The 19,225-nt window shown below is 47.3% G+C and overlaps 1 protein-coding gene and 1 non-coding gene across 2 annotated transcripts in view; both read left to right on the plus strand.

Moving 5' to 3' along the window:
* Positions 1-16,911, plus strand: part of LOC115312844 (juvenile hormone acid O-methyltransferase-like) — a 39,058-nt gene extending 22,147 nt beyond the window's left edge. Inside the window, exons 2-3 of the mRNA XM_040207985.1 lie at positions 15,271-15,427; positions 16,739-16,911. Of these exons, the coding sequence (XP_040063919.1) occupies positions 15,271-15,427; positions 16,739-16,911 (330 nt within the window). The remainder of the gene's footprint in view (positions 1-15,270; positions 15,428-16,738) is intronic.
* Positions 16,912-17,419: 508 nt separating this feature from the next.
* On the plus strand, positions 17,420-17,607 carry LOC115312859. The gene has a single exon (XR_003917270.2). It is a non-coding gene; the product is annotated as a U2 spliceosomal RNA (small nuclear RNA).
* Positions 17,608-19,225: the final 1,618 nt, after the last annotated feature.

Here is a 19,225-nt window from a genome sequence, read left to right on the forward strand (position 1 = left end):
TGGTGTGATCGGTCAGTTCTGCGTGCAGATCAGTTGCAACTGGCCTCCTCGGTTCCGCCGAACTTGCGCGCCTGTCGTACCCAATTTTTTTGCTTTCAAGTGCAGTGAAGTATGAAGCATTGAACACCACTACTGAGGCCGGACAGGACGAACGTACACAGATATCTGGGATCATGTCCGTGTATTTCACTATTTCTCTGTCTCGAGGTACATGATTCGCCTTCTCTGGTTCATTTGGCACATTTCATCGAGCATACTCGATAAAAAAATGCTTCAAACAAGGCCGATTCAGACACTAGCGTTAGACGGCGTTGCGTCGAGAACCGAAAGCCACTCACCGGCACGTCTGTGCTTCGTATCAAGCGTGGAATCCAATTCAAGGAATCATCTTGGCACGCGATATAAGCAGGAAAGTGTCTATTCTGCCGGCAGCCGGCAGAATAACCGGGGGGGGAAAGTGCCGGCAGTAGTCGCCTATAGGGTCTCGTATAAAACGGATTGTAAACACGGCTATTCTAAGCTGTGGATTAGCTCAGTGGGTAAGATGTGCGCCTCATACACAGCAAGATCTTAGTTCAATGCCCCGAAGAAATTTTTTTTTCCTTAGGAATTTTGTTTTTTGTTGAGGTATTAGGCGATATTTACGAAATCTCTCTTTTAGAATTAACACTGAAAAAAGAACACAAAAAGAAAACAAAAAAAAACACGAATGTTGTTGACGAAACACTTCCTTTTTGGGGGTGAATAGAGGACAGCGGGGCTTGGGCCGGCCGGCACGCCGCCGCGATGCGGTGGTACTGGTGGGCCAAATAGGTCAATATATTTCTAATGAGCAGGAGGAAGACGAAGACGAGTGAAAGTGAACACGGAAGCCCACCGAGCTCCGCGATTTTTCTCCTTTTTCATCGAAAGCTCACCACGGATCCTCTACGTTTGTGCCAGGGAGGTACATAAGACCACCCGGCACTGGGCGGCCACCCAGCGGCCCATGCGAAGACAAAACACAGTCGTGTTTTGACATCGACCGCTCACGGTCAGAGGCATATCTTCAAGCAAGGACGCTGCGTCCGTCCTCGCCCGAGACCACCAAACCCTGCAGAATGGACACTCAAGAGACTCCGTCGGAACAGGAGTGGCGATTGGTCGGACCCGACCAACGCCTGAAAGATAACATCACAGTCGTAATGAAGTTCACTGACGGCACGGCCCTGGGGACCCTCCCGCCTGATACAATCTGCAGTAGCGTTCTCCAAGCAGCCGGCCTCAACTCGGCCGAAAGAAAAGACACCTTTATCAAGATAAGATCGATCCAAAATCTTATCGCGATAGACACCTACCGCCAGTCGGCAGCGGAGAAGATTCTCCGTCTCCAAGAAATCCAGATGCATGGTCAAACGCGCAGCTTGATCGTCTGTCAAGCCAGTGGAAAAGACACAATCAAGGGAGTCATCAATGGTATCCAAGTGTCTGTCCCAGACGAAATAATCCAACGCTCACTGGAGGTCCAGGGAGCCAAGGTCCTCCAAGCGCGAAGAATCGCATCGTCAAAAACTATTTTGATAACCCTGGAGGGCAACCGCCTTCCCCGATATGCTCTTTACGGTAGGGTAGTCATGAGACTCTACCCCTACAGACCCAGAAGCCTTTTCTGCCACATCTGCGCCGTCATAGGCCACCGAGCAGATGTGTGCCCCAACAAACCCCATTTCACCACCTGTCTTAACTGCGGAACCAAGCTCCCACCGGGATCATCGGGAAACACGCCCCACAACTGCGAGATTCAGTGTCAAAACTGTGGAGGGGAACATCCAGCTAACTACCCCCAATGCCCAGCACGTCAAGAGGCAGACCACGCTCGAAGGGAGGAAGAGCGCAACAGGAAGCGGCGCCAACAAGCCCCACCCAAGAAAGACCCTGAAACACACACTAGAGGAAGGTCGCGCAACCGTGACAGGTCACAGAGGAGACGCAGCAAGAGCGCAACGGGAATCCAGTGGCCAAGCCTACCAACAAACAACAGGTACTGGAGCCTCCGTAGCCCGGACAGGACAAGGAGCAAAAGCAAGGACCCTAAAAAACAAGACGACAGCCGCCCACGCAAACAAGCAGAGACTTTTGCCAAGGACCGACAAGTCTCCCCGAGAGATTTGTCAACAACACAGAGGTCGCAGATCCACCCATGGAATGGGCGGAGCTGGAGGGTGAGTGGGCAACTTCCTGTCCCAGCCGCTGACGTCACCCCTAGCCAAGAAACACCAGCACCCATGTTAAGCCCTGAAACGCACTATAACCTAGCACTGGAAGCAGCTAAAGAGGCTCCTTCTCAAGTCAACCTTATCAAAGCAATGAAAGCAGGCATAGGAAAAACTCAGGAAACTAAAACTCCCGCAACACAGGGCGAGATAATGACAGAGATTCTCAACAGGCTAGACCTTTTCCAAAAGGAGCTACAACAAAGTGATGAGATATTTCATCAAGAGCTTCAGAAGAGAGATATCCTTTTGCACAGTATGCAACAAGAATTCCAAAAACGAGATATTATCTTAGCAGAGAAATTCGCCAGTCTAGCGGCAGGACAAACACAACTCGAAAAGTCATATAGCAGGCTCGAATCAATCCTTAACTCGCTTAGAAAGAGGCCATCAAACCCAGATACAGACTCGGTAGAGAGTCCCTGCAAAGTAACTATCCCTGAAGCCAGCACCCAGAGTACACCAACAACTATGTGATATGAATAATCTCAACCAGCCACAGAAAAGCAACCCTAACAACGTGCTATCAATATGGCAGTGGAATTGTCGAGGACTACGAAAGAAAAACGGCTTACTCAAACAATACATTCAACAAACAACAAAAGCACCTGATATCATTCTAATACAGGAGAGCAATGGGTTAATGACCATACCGGGTTACAATTTATTCAGTCAGCCTAGCATACAAAGTGTCAAAGGAAACAACCCAGGTAACACTGCTCCTCAAGGAAAAGTCGCTACATATATACATAAGAGCCTAGACGCTATCCAAATGAACACCACAAACCTAAACACACAAGAGCAAGAATACGTCGCTACCAAGATTAAAATCACAGATTCAGAGCTTGTAATACTAAACGCATACTGGCTTCCTAATAAGGCACACAAGAAATGGAATGACCTAGACCGATTCATTCGCGAAAATAATAGGCACCCCTTACTTATAGCGGGGGACTTTAACAGTCCTCATGCCTGTTGGGGATACGCCTACACCTCGCCCAATGGCAGGAAGCTCGAATCAGTCATGTCTAATAGGCAATTAACCCTCATGAACGACACCACATCTGCCACACGACAAGGTAACAGCATAGAAAGAGATACCATTCCAGATTTAGCTTGGTTTAAAGGAAAACTCAACTGCGAATGGGAGAACCTCTTAGAAAATGTAGGTAGTGATCACTACATCCTGAACATAACCATTCAATTCCGTAGAAGAAATAGAAAAAATGTTAAAGGTACGAAAATAAAAATCACCAAATGGGATCAAATGAGAAAAGAACTAAGAGAATCTTTGGAGAAAGAACCACACATGAACTGGCACCAAGGACTAAATTTCATACGTAATAGCTATAAATATAACACGAAAGACGTCCTGAGCAACGAGGACGCGCCATATGTCGATTCTCATCTTCTCAATTTATGGGATAAAAGAAATAAACTCTGCAAAAAACTAAAAAAACAAAACAAAACAAATAGAGGCCTGAAAAAAGCCATCCAGATAATGACGGAGGAAGCCTACGAATACGCGAACAAGCTAGCAAATGAAAATTGGCTAACAACATGCGATCAACTAAATGGCCAACTGCATACTCGTAAAGTATGGCAGATTCTTAGAACGCTACTAGGACAGCCTAAAACAAGACATACTACAACTAAACTATGTCTTCACTATCAGAAAGAACCCAAGGAAATAGCTGAAAAATTCGCAAACAAATTTTATCCTATCCAAAATGCTGCACCATCCCCGGCAGTCGAGACAGATGATAATTGCGACGAAGATGCTGAGGGTATCAATTCACCATTCTTGGAAGAGGAGCTACGGGCAGCCTTAAACAGCTTCAAACGCAACACCACCCCTGGAGAGGACGGTATAACGTATGGGATGTTAAAAAATCTACCAGATGAGTATCTAGATCTCCTACTTGAGGAAATCAACAGGGTCTGGAATGAGGGCAGTTTACCGCCTCAATGGAAAGAGGCACTAATCATTCCTATCCCAAAACCAGGGAAACAGCCCAACTCTATTGACAACTTTAGACCGATATCCCTAACATCGTGCGTAGGAAAAGTAATGGAAAAGATGGTTCTCAGAAGACTGGAATGGCACATGGAAAGCCAGAATATCCTCCCAGAAACCATGATAGGATTCAGGAAACATGTCAGCACGCAAGATGCAATGTTACGACTAAAACAACAAATTTTTGATAATCCAAGTTCGGCGCAACTAAGGACGGTTGCAGGGATTGATATGAGCAAAGCGTTCGACGGGGTCTTGCACACCACCATACTAAACAATCTAAAAGAAATTTATCCCGGTCGAAAAATATATAACTACATTAAAGATTTTCTCTCGAACAGGAAGGCCAAGATTAAGCTGGACGACTTTACCTCAGACAGCCACCCTATCACAAGGGGAACCCCGCAGGGCTCTATACTCTCCCCAACACTCTTTAACATACTAATGAAAAACCTACCTAAACAGCTAAACCTCATACAAGGGTTAGAACACAGCATATACGCAGATGATATCACAGTATGGACGACAACAGGGTCTCCTGGAGAACAAGAAGAAATAATGCAGAAGGGCATAGATACCATTCAAGACTATGCATCCTCCATCGGACTAACTTGCTCAGCCGAAAAGTCTGAATACGTCGTGATTACCCAGGACACAACCAGTAGAGCATCCGAGTATAGAGGAATGATAAACCTAACGATAGATGGGAAACCATTACCTCGGAGAAATTCTTTAAGAATACTCGGATACCTACTGCAAAATGACGGCAAATTCAATCTTACCATAAATAAGCTAACAAGACAAATAGAGCAAATTCTTGCCATGTTACGGAGAATTACCAGACAAAAAAGGGGCATGAAAGAACACGAACTGCGTAAAGTTATCGAAGCGCTAATATACTCTAGAGTAATGTACCACTTGCCATACATTAAACTAACTAAAACACAGCACGCCAAACTAGAAACAGCACACCGAAAGGCCACCCGATTGTCGCTCGGGGTACCCAGATACGCAGCCAACCATAAAGTGGAAGCCACAGGGCTCTTTAACTCACTAAATGATAGAATAGATATACACAAACTTGGGCAAGAACAAAGGCTAAAAACCTCAACCCAAGGCATGAAAATCCTTCAAAGCCTCGGCTACGATGTAACAAACCTTCATTCTATCCCCTTGGAAGCTCCCCCTTGGGACCAACTCCCCAGAATTATAGTTGACCCAATCCCTAAGAATATGCATCAAACAAGAGATATAGAGAGAAGAATAGATAGGGTCAAACGCCTCCAGAACGAGGAGGAACACTCAAATGCAGTATTTTACTATACAGACGCCAGCTACAGCACAGAGCACTGCACTATTGCGATATGGAGCCGGAATAAAACACTGACCCGCAAGTATCAGGGAGCCCCAACGCCCATGCACGCCGAGTTGCTAGCCATAGCAACAGCCATAACTGAACTCATGAAATATGAAAAAGAATCTATAATTAGAACCGATAGCCAAGATGCCTGCAGAGCTATCCTGAATAACGATTTACCTACATACATTCACAACACTCTACAACGACACATGCATAGCTACCCGCTTCTAAACATCAAGATCCAATGGGTTCCAGGACATCAGGGACTGAGAGGGAATAGCCGAGCTCACGAGCTCACCCGCGAACCAAATCCGGGACCCCCTCTACCCTGGCCTGAAGAGTGTGAATATGAACCAAAAGTGGAAAGGAAAACTCTACATAAAGCTAGAAAAGAAATCCTTAAGGACAGGCGAAGAATCTCCTCTTTCCTACCCTCACCATCATATGCACATTCAAGAGAAGAGGCAACCCTCATTAGAAAAGCACAAACACACACTTTACTCACCGAGCAGTATATTCATTACTTCGCCAATGCTCCAGGACACCCCAGCTGCTCCCACTGCGGTGGATACCCCTCGAACCAGCATACATTCTGGGACTGCCCAGCAGCCCACCAGAGTCGACATGAATCCCTCTCCCAGTTACCCCACGACCTCACTCCAAGCGGCTGGGAGGAATGGTCCTTCCCCCCTCCAGAACTCCAGAAGTTGTGGTGGCCATCCCTCGTTCATCACATTCAAACTATGATGGGTGACGGAGACCAGCACCGCTACATAGGCCCGGACCTGGGCTAAGATCGAAGAGCTTCCACTCTTCGGTTAAAATAAAGTTTCTCTCTCTCTCTCTCTCTAATGAGCAGCCGCAGACTGTCGCCGCTAAAGGGGTATTCACCGTCGTGGGATGCGCGTGCCGGGGAGAAATCCCCGGGATTTCTCCCCGGCACGCGCATCCCACGACGAAAACGCCAGGCTTTGCGATGTGCAAAAGCCTCGCGTTTTCATCTCGTGATGCGCGCGTGCCGGGGAGAAATCCCCGGGATTTCTCCCTCGTGTGAATACCGCTTAAAGGAGGGGGAGGGGGGGGGCTATGTTAACGAGCTCCCCACTGATACACGCGCCGGAGGTGACTGCCGGTAGAATTTCGGAAAAATTATTCTGCCGGCTGCCGGCAGAATAGACACTGCCTATAAGCAGCAGGGATGTCCTGATTTCTTGCTGCCGCAACGCAGTCAGACGCACGCAGTCAAACACTACTGTCTCAACCAGGATTTAGATAATTTAGCATACGTATTTCGCGTTCGTTGCAGGTGAAGGCACGGGCCCGAAAGCAGCAATTTTGCACTGTCCTCTTGGCGCGAGCGCGAGCACATAGAACGGATATTTAGCGAAAAGAAGAAAACTGAAATAACGCTTCGGGGAGGACCTAGGGAGGACCGGCGGACGGGCTTTGCTAAAATCACATGCGCGTGCTCAGTGTACTCAACGTGTACCCAACCGCCGCTAAAGTAAGTCTGGATATGTAAAAAGAGAAAAGAAAATGCATCAGTGTGTTCAGAAAGTTGTGATTGCAGAAATTGGTTTCGATAATTAATACAACTAATTAAACAGGCTTCTGCCTACTTGAAGTGTACTCAAGCGAGAAAACGAAACTGTTCAAAATGTGACGTGTAGCAACTATTTAAATTTATTTATAACCTGCAGTTCACTTTCGCAATGGCCCTACATTAGAGATACGAGCGCTTTCCTAAGGGCAGTAGAGAAAATGAATATATACGGCTAAATCTTGCACAGTCTTTTCGTATTTATGAAAAACATGACAGTGGTCACCATCCTAATCGGTCACATGAAATAAGTAGTATATAAGCTGGTGGTGTCGACTAGACGTGTGTATAGGAATGCAGAGTGTCAATATGTGACGTTGTATCTTGTGCTGTCTCTGAATGCGTTGATGTATAAACTGTTGTGATGTCTGTATGTCGCGTATGAGTGAAGTGTGGCGTGGGATATGTACATACCGCATTATCTGGCGAGGCGCTCAGGGCAAGAATTGCTGGTTTCTTTTTTTTCTTTAGTTTAAACGCTGTCCGTTAGGTGGCGCGTGTCGCAGCCCAATTCAAGGAGTCGCGCATTTATGTGTCTACTTATCTGAGTGAAAAACATGGAGGCGTTCCATCAGCCATCAGGGTTCGGTCTGGTTCGGTTCTCGGCCTCTCGTCCAAATGGGATCAGTCCCATAGCCAGTTGAATGGGTGTTGCGTGCGGTGAATAGCGCCAAGTGCGTGCACAGACGCGGTGAGGATTACCAGGGACTTGAAAGTGGATAACGAATGCTAACAGGTGAGCAGGAGCGTTGAACGATCGGAACCGACGCCGCTTAAATCGGTGATGCTTCGCCGATTTGTTTTCGCCGCAAGTGATCCGGCGAAAACGCCGGATCACTTGCGGCAAGCACAGCAAGCAGATGCTCTGTTCAATAAAGACATCATTCCATTTGTCGCCATTTTGTTTCCTTCTTTGAATGTTGTCTGGCCGCGAAGTAAATGCAGCCGGCCTCGCGAAAGCAATCGCGGATAAACCACCTCAAATGCGCCCCCCCCCCCCCCCCCCCTTCCCCTCACATCGTCGCCCCTACTCGTATTAGGTGCGGTGCCGGTGCTTCGAGGCGCGTTTCGGAGTGCTTTGTGCGCACGGAAGGCAGCGAACGGGCGTACGCACTTGAAAATCGTATTTTAGCAAAAAGCAGTCCAGCTCGCTAGGCCTTACTCGTATTGCTCCACTGTCGCTTGCCAGGCGCCATGTTGCTTTTGGGGGTGCTCACTGTGATTACCTGCTGATTGCGTGCCGTGTGACTGCCCATGGGGTTGTTAGTATAACGAAGGGGGGGTAACGATATCTGTGACGGCTTCTGACTACCCCAAGTGTAGTACCCTACGGCAACCCTTTTGTTGAGAGCGTGGCCCTGAAGGTATACTTGGCATACCACATCAGATAAGTTGTCGAAACAACTGAACACTGCCCTTTCAATGCTGATTCTGTTAGACTTCGGCTCAAGAGCAGTCTCCAAATAAGCCACACCGTCGAAGTTGCTAAACTTGTGAACAGCCCAGTAAGGAGTTGGCACATTCAGAGACCCTAGTGCGTCACGATCGATGCCTTGTGGGATCACGGCAGGAGCTTCGCTGTTCACCACTGGTGACAACGGGTCAGTTTCCCGGGCGAGCCCCGAACACTTTGTAACGATGGGCTTTGGTGAACTTGCATTCCGCTTCCTTTCCTCTCGTCCTGCGGGAAGGTCATCACTACGGTCCTGGGGTACACTTGGCAGCAGAGTCGGTATCGCGTCTGGCGTAAACGCTGGGTGTCCACGAGGGATCCTCACTTCCTTTCCGCCGATGATGTGGACGTAGTCTCGAAGAATGAAGCGGGGCTCGAAGTGCAGCTCGCAGACAGCGCTTGTTTCTTCAAGAGACTGGTCCGATCACTGCAGATTCGTCTTCCAAAGATATCTTTTGGCTCTGTCCCTGGGAACGCCGAAAAGGGACGCCGTTTTCACTCCTTTCACTCGGATGAGGCCCGTTTTGCAACCAGGTGCAGAGCAAGAGTTCTGTCGCTGTTTCGCCGACGGCATTTCGGCACTACCCTCAAGCGTGTTTCACATGCAGCGATTTTGGCCCTAGAGCGGCGCGATTTCTGCCGTCGCGGCGCTCGTGCCGCTCCATCGCTGGTTGTCATGTTCCTCCGAGGGGACGAGGGCAGGTCGAAAGACGAAGCGACACATAAGTAGACGAACAAAAATTAATTTACTCGCAAGCACAAAAAAAAAGCAGAACAGAAAACAAAATATAAGCAGAAGCGAAAGAACAAAAATAGAGTGGTTAATTAGCTACAGTCAATACAGTCAGTCTCGGTCGCGAGCTCAGAACACTCACAGCCTCGAGCGTCGATCTTGCCTGGGACGGAACGCGGCCTTGTCCTTCGATGTTACGGGTGTGGGTCCAAGCTTGCTAGGATCTCTAGGCCTCCCAGCACCGGTTCGACGGTGTCGCTTGACTGACCAGGTACGCGGCCTGGGTTGACAGGAGTGTTGCGAGGACACCCCTTCGCGTCAGCCTTCGAGCTCGAAGTCCAATGCTCCGGGCTTCTGGTGCGAGCAGCAGGCACCACGTCGCTCCGGCTCGATGGCGGCGAGAAGACCTGGAGCGGAGCCAGGGTTCACCAGGAGCGAAGCCTGGGCTGCCGGGAGCGTTCGCGTGTCAGCTGCCGTTCTTCAGGTTCTGTCGTCGAATGTCCTGCGCGAGCTTCTCCTTTCCCTTTTGCTCGAGCTTATCCTTTCCCTTTTGCTCGAGCTTGCCCGCTTCTTCGTCTCTCGCTTTCACCGTCACTTCAGGAATGTGACACTGGTGCTGGCCAGAGCGCCGCGACGGCAGAAATCGCGCCGCTTTAAGGGGTATTCACACGAGGGAGAAATCCCGGGGATTTCTCCCCGGCACGCGCGCATCACGAGATGAAAACGCGAGGCTTTTGCACATCCCAAAGCCTGTCGTTTTCGTCGTGGGATGCGCGTGCCGGGGAGAAATCCCCGGGATTTCTCCCTCGTGTGAATACCCCTTTAGGGCCAAAACCGCTGCATGTGAAACACGCTTTACGCGTTCACCATCAGCAAAATCAGAACACAAGATTCAAAGCATATTACGATCGAACACACGGAACTATGAAATCGTGGTTCCGACACGCGCATCGCTCGAAGTGAAAAACACACGAAGCTATACTCTGTTTCAACCACGGTGTAATACCCCTGTCAGACGGGCACGTTAAATGACATTGAAGCAAAATGACATTACAGCTCGGCTAATCCGCGTGTTTAAAACGGCACGCTGCGCGTGCACGCGCCACGTGCAGAACCAGGTTCACGAGCTGATTGGCCGAGTGGTAAATGACATTCGATGAAAATGACATTTACGTTCCCGTCTGACAGGGGTATATCTTTAGGTGAGGACACGGCGGGGCTGAACGCGCAGCGCGAGGAATTAGACAGTGTTCGTTCGACGGGCATCCAAAAGGCTGCATCATTCCGCTGCCACCGTGCCCGCAGAGCCGTGTATTGGGACAGTTTGGCCAATAGGCGGAGCAAAGGCCGCCGCCAGCGCCTAATATTCCCCCCGCATTTAGAGCGTAAACTAAATTTGTGACACAGCGTCGACCAATCAGGAGAACGCGACGTCACAATATTGCAAACGACATTTAAAGCGTGAAATAGAAGCGTTCAATCTTGGCTTTTCTACTCCATCTCACAAATGTCTGCAGTGAAGACAAAGGCACAGGCGCGTGAGCCTAGCTCAGTAAAACGCTTTTGTTTGTACGAGAACTCGTGCATAGGAGGCACTTTCCAAAGCCACGTGCCCATGCCGTTGTCTGCACTGCTGATGTTGGCTTGCTAGAACAGCGTCCTGAGACTGGCTGAAAAAAAAACAGTGCAAAGGGTGGGGCGCGCGAGCGTCTTGAGACGCGAAGTCCCGCTCGGCTCGTGCGCTGGCTTTGGCAGTGCTTTCTTTCCCCGTCTCAGCTGAGACACTGTTTCTAGCAAGTCGGCCCAGGTTTGGAGCGCACGTTCGTTCATTTTACACTTGAATATTGGCGTGACTAAAACCTCACATGCACAAAGTTTTCAGCCACCGAGAGCTAAACGTTTTCACTCTAGCGACGCTAAAACAGCTCAAATTAGTCGTGTCACATATTTAGAGCACACGACCACCGCTAGTGGCTGTTGCGCGATCCGTGGTTGGCCCGAGACGCTCGCCTATTCAAACCAATGTATGGCCAAACTCTCTCAATAAACGGCTCTGCGTGCCCGCGGCTGACAGTGTCGCCGGCGGCCAAACGGCGAATCTGTGTGAGAGCGAAAAAGAGTATCGCGTTTCCATGACACCCCGGTACACCGTGGTCTTTCTGCGCGTGCGACAACCTCGCTGGAGCTCTGCGCGTGTGGAGCATCTGGCGGCAAGAGCCGTCTTGTACGTGCCCACGGGTCGACGAGTCACCTGCCGGCGCCGCTTGAAACCATAGTGAGAGAGAGTGAAGAGCGAACTTTATCGGGCACGTCGCGAGGAGCGCGCTGTCCTCACCTGAAGAGTATTATCTTACACCGTGGTTTCAACTTGTGTCGTACCGCAGGAAAGGCTCCAAGCGCGAGCTCCTTGCTCTATGGCAGACCTCGGCGGCACAAGATCTCGTGCACCAAGGGCAGCTGCCAACGCTATGAGCTCGCGCTTCTAGCCTTCGCTGCGGTACAACATAAGGTGAAACGGAGTGATAAAATCGTGGTACCGACACGTGCACCGCTCAAAGTGAAAAAAAAGGCGGGCTTCGCGATTTTTTCCCCCTTTCCCCCCCCCTACTCTGAGGCCTTCAGGCCATAAGGCGGCATCACAATAAACGTTTTTACAATACAATACCGGATAACTCGACTACAGCGCCGCCAGGAACTCAATACACGCGCCCTCACGAGCTCCCGTTGCCGAGCCGCTCCGGTCCCAACACTACCCAAGTATTCTAGTACACTGTACTACAGCAACAGACACTCGGCGTGAGCATCTCTTTCGTTATCTGCTACACAAACCACTCAAGCAGGCGATGGCGCAGACGATGTTGCAGACGATGTAGAAGACGATGGTGCTCATCCGGGCTACCTAGGGGGTGCTGAGGGGATCTACTAGTGATGTCGTTTAGAGGAGGAAACGCGCAGGCCTTGTGTTCTAGGTGGTATTGACTTGACGCGGCAGGTGAAGTAGCAGCGGTTAACTATAGACCTTTTCACCCTCCGCCGCATGGGCGCTGCCATCTTGGAATCACGTGATGCGGCCGCCATTAGGTTGCTTCAACTTGCTGCTCCGCTCTCCCTTCCGCGCCTTGGCGGATGCGCTGAATTCGTGTTTTTCGTCGCGTTTCACCGCGTCTCTTGCCTTGCTCCGCAAAGTGTCGTCCGATACTTATACTTACCATGCAATTGCATTACATCATTATGCGCGCAACTTCTGTAGATTTTGTAACACGTTTTGAATATTATTATTATTTTTTTATACCTTCGGCGTGCGAGATACGTGTGAAAAGGCTTTATAGGAACAGGAATCAGCGTTAGCTGTTGCGCACATTGACTACATATATGACTTGAAGAGAGCCTCGAGGGTTCCAATACCAATAACTTATGAGAACTGAGATTTGGTTACTAATAAGGGCGGAACATTTGCAATAGGAAGTCCAATGTTATTATATATATGAGTGCGCATTGGTGGCAAGGAAGGAAACAAAACATTTCGCGTGATTAGCCACGTGCTTTTCCTGAAAGCCTGGTGTTTTGTAGTTACAACAGATCGAAAACAGTTTCTTTTGATTACACTAGGGAACTTGTGGACAACACGCGGAAACAAACATTTAGTTTGAATTATTTGTTATGCTAGAAATAATGTTACCTTAATATTAGGCAACTTGTTTGTTCGCAATATCACAACTATATCTGTTATACGTTCTTCATCGCGTGTGCGATATAAGCATTCGCTTTATCGATTTATTTATGAATTTCACGTAATTGTATATCGTGCTTGGTACCATGTTCATAGTCTTTAATATAACTATGCACATTCAATTAATTTATTTCAACACAAATATTCGGACTCCCCACGTAAAAAACTGTCACAGACAGCCTGATAGTGCCTATAATTCACAAAATGTGACGCCGAAAAGAATCTTTCAGCATAAAAATCACCCGAGTGCAGCCGGTTGTCGACGGCGAATAGGGAGTTACTTTCAGTAGCTGGCGACGTCAAAATGTGCAAAGCGCATCGTTTCAAATCAGTGAACAGCTTTCGTCCATTGGGTGGCGCCTGGCGTTCGACTTCAGCCAAACTTATCGGAGATCATTTCTTTTGCGCTCTTCAATTTTATTCGGCAAATTTTACGGAAGATGAATATCAGACTTTATTTGAAGTCTGGCCATTCACTTATCTCATCATTCTCATACCTTGAAAACGTCGTAAGCAAATGACCATATAACAATAAGTTTATTTCATAAGGCCAATATTTTGAAATGCTGTTAATTAATGAGTACTTTAGTTAGACATTTTCTAGTCAGCCTAGGCTGGTCTATCAAAATATTTCTTGATCGCTTAATTTCTTTAAATAAAACCGGTCGAGACAATATCACGATTTATATTATCTACGTGATTTATGAAACTTTTCTAGTCATTATAAAAGACGTTTCCAGTCTCGCAGTTAGAAAAGGTTGGTGTACGGAAAGCAAACATCGAACAGTAAACTTGTCAGTTCACCTGTTCTTGGTGATTCAGCAGATTGTTAATCACGCTTTCGACCTGATTTTTCACTAAGCACTCATGCAGTATAGTCTATTGGAATGTAAGGTTAGCAGTAGCAGCTCTGACTTGAGCGCGAGCTATCTACCTTCCGTACAGCTCGGTGCACCCACAGCCAAAGCACGGCGGCAGGTAACGAGCGCACGCGGCAGGCGGAGTTTGTCCTGCTCTTTATTTATTTTTTTTTTCTTCTGGAAATTAGTGTCCGCGGGTACGGCCGTAGACAATGGTACTCCTCCCTGTGCATCAGCGCAGTTGTTTCACCGCCGAACCTGGCCGAAATTAACGATGAACGGAATCAGACGCATTTAGTGTTCGTAAAAAAAGAACGCAATTTAGGCACGAAACCACTTCGTGGTTTGCCAAGTGGCTCAATACTATTGTTTCATTAGCTGTGTGCTACAAGGAAGAAATTTATATCGCAAAATTAATTGAAAGTGGCATGAAACAGCATCACAATCCCGTGCACGTTGAAACCGAAACCGACCGAATTGAAGCAACCTAATGGCGGCGAGTGCGTCAGCGCCCTCTACCCGCCGGTCAGGCAACTACTGGAATGAAAAGGTCTATAGAGGGTGGACGCCATATCTGAGTGTGCTGTTCATAGCGGATGTTCAAAACGAGCTCGCAGCTGCCGAGGCTGGCAATCTTGACGGTGTGTACCGCACGTTTCACAGGCATGCACCATTGAAGCTAGCCTCCAGCACGTGCTGCTCATACTTCATACAAAAGACAGTCTGCAAATACGAGTCACCGCAAAGCACTCTAAAAAAAGTCTGTGCGCCTACTTTCACGCCCAACGCTCGGAGAGCCAATCAGCGCAACTTACGGAGGCAGCTCAACGAATGATGATGGCGAAACATATGTTTAGACCAAAAAACGCAGTCTGAGTTGTGACATTAAGCAATGCAAAACGTCACGCTTGCATTGCTTAATGAAACAACTCAGTTTGCGTTTTTTGGTCTAAACAGATGTTTCGGCATCGTCATTCGCTGGGCTGCCTCTGTAAGTTGCGCTGATTGGTTCTCCGAGTGTTGTGCGTGAAGGCAGACGCACAGACTTTTTTTAAAGTGTACCCCTGGTTCGAATGCCGCGGGCCGAGTTTCTGCTTGAACGTATTGCCATGCTGCATTCGAAGCACGGATCTCGCGGTGATTCGCGTTCAGATCTATGCAGGCTATCTTCCGTATGATGCATAAGCAGTGTAACTGCGGCTTATGGCCGCCAGTGAAAACACCTAAATGCCCCATTTATGAACTGATATTTTTTTTGTACTCAGCTTTGCGCGAGCTGTGTTCCGCCGAGCATAGACCTAGCAGACAAGGGAGCCTTCATCGCTTACCTCACGGGTCTTCTGAAGGCCGCTGGGTTGCTGCCGACAACGTGCGAGCTGCTTCGTGTGCAGCGCACCTTCTCCAGCCTGGAGAAAGCGATTGGTGAGCATCCCTGGCATCAAATGGTGTGTCCTGGGAAGGTAAATGGCGAGCACATGCGGAGATCTCGCTTTTTGGTGACAATTTTTATTAAGGAGTTTTAGTATATCGTTTTCAAAGAACCGCTACTACTACGGCCGCGCGCTTCAAAGCACGCATCGAAGTGCCAGCAGGGGCTCCCAATACAAACAGCGGTGCCTGAAAACACGATCTACTAAAACCCTCTATTCTCAAAATCGGTTCGTGTGGACATGGCATACTGAAGTCTGACGCAAACCTCCGGTTTATATATGAATAAGTTTGACGTTCACCCGGATGAAATAATTTCTTTAATTGCTAGGTAATCGTTACTTTATTGATGTTCACAAATATGTTACGTATGTAAGCAGGGGTAATGCCACTTGAACAAAACGCCACAAATTCATAGTGCTTGCTTCTTTTGCTGCTAGACAGTTGTATTTGCTTTTTTTTTTTATTAAATGCATCGACGAAAGTTGTAAATAATGGAATTTTTTTTTTATTTATTGTTAATATTTTTAACACTTGAGGGTGATGTTTCTTTTAACATGTCTACCTGTTGTGGCCTTACGACCGGCAGTACACGTTCAAAATGTATATAGATTTGTAAATAAATGTATCCGCAAAGGTCGAAATTTGTACCACGTGGGCCATCTGTGTTGGGCGCTTTTAACTGAATGAAGCAGATGAGCTATATCATATCCAACCGTTTAAACAACTTCTCTAGCGGCAATTATGATCACACAAGAAACGTCGATCATCGCGGTAATTTAAAACTACGACTACGTGTCCCCAAATTTGGACCGTACACGAAACTCGTGCTAGCTTAGAATTCCTCAAACGTCTAGTTCTTCTACTCCTCGATCCTTTAATTTCCTAAAGCAATAATACGTAAACCATAACACCGCGACATTTATCCTCCAACGTGTGAACCAGAGTGTTCTTGTTCTGTCATTTGTGCCACAAGAGTGTCGGTAAGGCGAGGTGAAACTGTAATGCGGTGATTTTAATCATCAAGTCGTGGACTGAGACAAAAGTGACGAACTAAGATCACACTCAATTGGATTTTTCTTCACAAAATTCTGGAAATGTGTTGCTTCTTTTTAGCTATCACTCAGCAGAAATGTGATGTTTTGTTTTTTTACTAATGAATTTTTGCCTATAGTTAACCTGTCACCAATATTTATGTACGCCACGTTTACCATTTTTATACAAATTTTCTCAGCCAAACAATTCTGATCCCATAAAGGCAGGTCCTCCTAGAATAAAAAACCGCCTACATTTTTTTTTCTGCAGATTATTACATAGTTATGAATCGCCTGACAACCGTCGTTAAAGAGGAAGAACGGCCTCTACTACTCGAAGATGTCAGCGAGCAAGCGAAAGAGTGGTGGGCTCAGAAAGAAGCCGGCGGCTCACCTTTCGACTCTCAAGTGTTCCTGGTGCACGCCCTCAAACCCGCGTCGTAGTCGTCTTGCCCAATCGAGTAACGATCTGCAGTCGGGGTTTGGTCAAATAAAGTCGGGGTATAGAGGCAAATGTATCTATGCCATGTCAATGTCAGCAGGGATACACGGCGACCGTTCTCAATATTTTCGACGCATCTGCCCCAGAGTACGAAGTGAAAACGTCGAGATTCTTTCTCCTTCACCAATTGCTTTCTTTCCTTTTCTCTCTCTTTCTTTCTTATCTTTATGATAGACGCGTTCTGCAAGAGCTGACCGAGCTGACCACCAAATCCTGTCTTTGACGACAAGCTCTCGTCCATGTCAAATTGACGACATTTTTACTATCAAGTCTCAGTTTATTCCACTGGCATTGGAAATTAGTCTAACGCTGTCAACGTTTCGCGCCGCCAAGGCGAATATTATCCCAAGGTTTTTATAAACATGGGATGTTACGTAAAATGGCCGTTTTGGGCGTTGCGTTCGGCAGTGCAGTAAAAATTTCAATCCTGGTAGTGAGGGGTGGTCAGGTATCGCTCCTCGGCCTTTTACCTATCATCGTTAGCAGACAACTGTTCTTGTCAGCTTAATACCTGGTACGGGGCCAAGGGGCCCTGAGGCATTAATCTTATTTTGTGGAATAGCCTTCTTCACGAGCTTGCTCTGAAGATGGTAGGGTCAGGCCGGCGTTGCATAGCTGCCAAGATTCGCCCATATCTTTGATAATAAAAACGAGAGGGTTCGCCTTTATAAGTTCCCTCGTACCCGTTTATATACAACAGTAATCTTCTCTTTTTTTTTTACAGTGAAACTGTATGTGCCTAAAGTTCAATGCATTTTTGGTATCCGTATGCAGAAACTAAATTGAATGTAAAAGCGTTCCATTGTATGGAAATGCATATACGCCCCGTCACCTCGATATGCATTTTGAAAAGGAAAAACGTCCAAACGTGTGATAAGGGAGATACATCCGAGAACAATGGGCCTCCTCCCGCTCCAGTTGGGTGACGTCACTGCTTTACATATATAAGAGCTGCAGTTTTTATATATGTAATGCTGTATATGTGTAGATTTAACTTTAGCAAAGAATCTCACCGAAGTTGTAATGGAACCCATTAGTGTATATCAAAGTAATCACAAAGCAATCCTCACTACCGCTTCAATATTGTGTCTTTATACTATAAATAAACATTTGGTGAAGTACATTTTTGTCTCTTGGTGAATCATGTGTGGCGGTGCTCTACAGCTTCGCTGGCCAACCACCTTCCCAGAGGGGAACGGCAAGCGATTTTTTACGTATGCCATTTACATTATATTTTCTAGAGAAAATATACTGCTTCCAAGATCATCATGAAGAGGATGCATCGTGTATGTTGTACTTTTACAAATTTACATTATAGTCATAGCGAATACCAAACGTGGTCAATACCATATGCAAAAAGAAGCTTCATCGTCCGTTCACCCCTAAGCTGATACTGCACTGGGAGGTACATTCTTAGGAAAACGATTTTATATAGTCCTCCCCAAAAGGGTGGGAACGCACTGACCTGTCTTTCGATTTAAAACGCGTTCCATTTCTCTTTTTTTTTTTTTTTTTTTTTTTTTTTTTTTTGGGGGGGGGGGGGGGGGGTTGAGGTGAGGTTGAAAAGGGAACCGCGAGCCGCATGCGGCTCGCGAACCGCAGCTTGGTCAACCCTGGACTATGCCACGAATCTAGGGCACTACTGCAATTTTTGCTCAGTTCTTGTCTTCTCTCTCTCATCTCTGTCAGCTGGTTTGCGTTGCAGTATGGTGCAGATGGTTTCAGATGCGCATACCAGGAGACCACTAGGATACCCAGGATCACGCAGGCAAGAAAATTGCTTTACAAAACTTTGCCCATTACTCCGGTGAAAATATTTCTTTAAGGCCAATACAAGAGCAATGTAGGAGACGCTGCGGTTTATAGTTTCGGAATGTCCGGACGCAAAAGGAAGATATGCTTTGCACGACCTCAGTTCAAGCTTCCAAAATAAGTGTATATCTTTAACTTCCCGTGTGAGAGAGACTGGTGGTATTGCCCCCGGATATGTGTTGAGTGCATGGCGGTGATATCGATAGCCTTCCCATTTTATGAACCGAAGGCATCAAATCCGTGGAACAATGACAGAGAAGGCTCTAGGGTTTAGTTGCCAAACCTACAAAGGTCATCTGACTTGCCCCTGCAAAGAGCCGAGAAATACTTTAGACCATCTGTAGACCTGTAAAGGCCATTTCTTAGTGTTTATTAAACCAGGGATATTGGAATTTGGGGTATTGTGTAATTTCCCCTGGAGGTTTAAGCATCCCGTTACTACCT

This window comes from Ixodes scapularis, unplaced genomic scaffold, assembly GCF_016920785.2.
Source record: "Ixodes scapularis isolate PalLabHiFi unplaced genomic scaffold, ASM1692078v2 PGA_scaffold5__190_contigs__length_132052651, whole genome shotgun sequence".
NCBI classification, from domain to species: Eukaryota; Metazoa; Arthropoda; class Arachnida; order Ixodida; family Ixodidae; genus Ixodes; species Ixodes scapularis.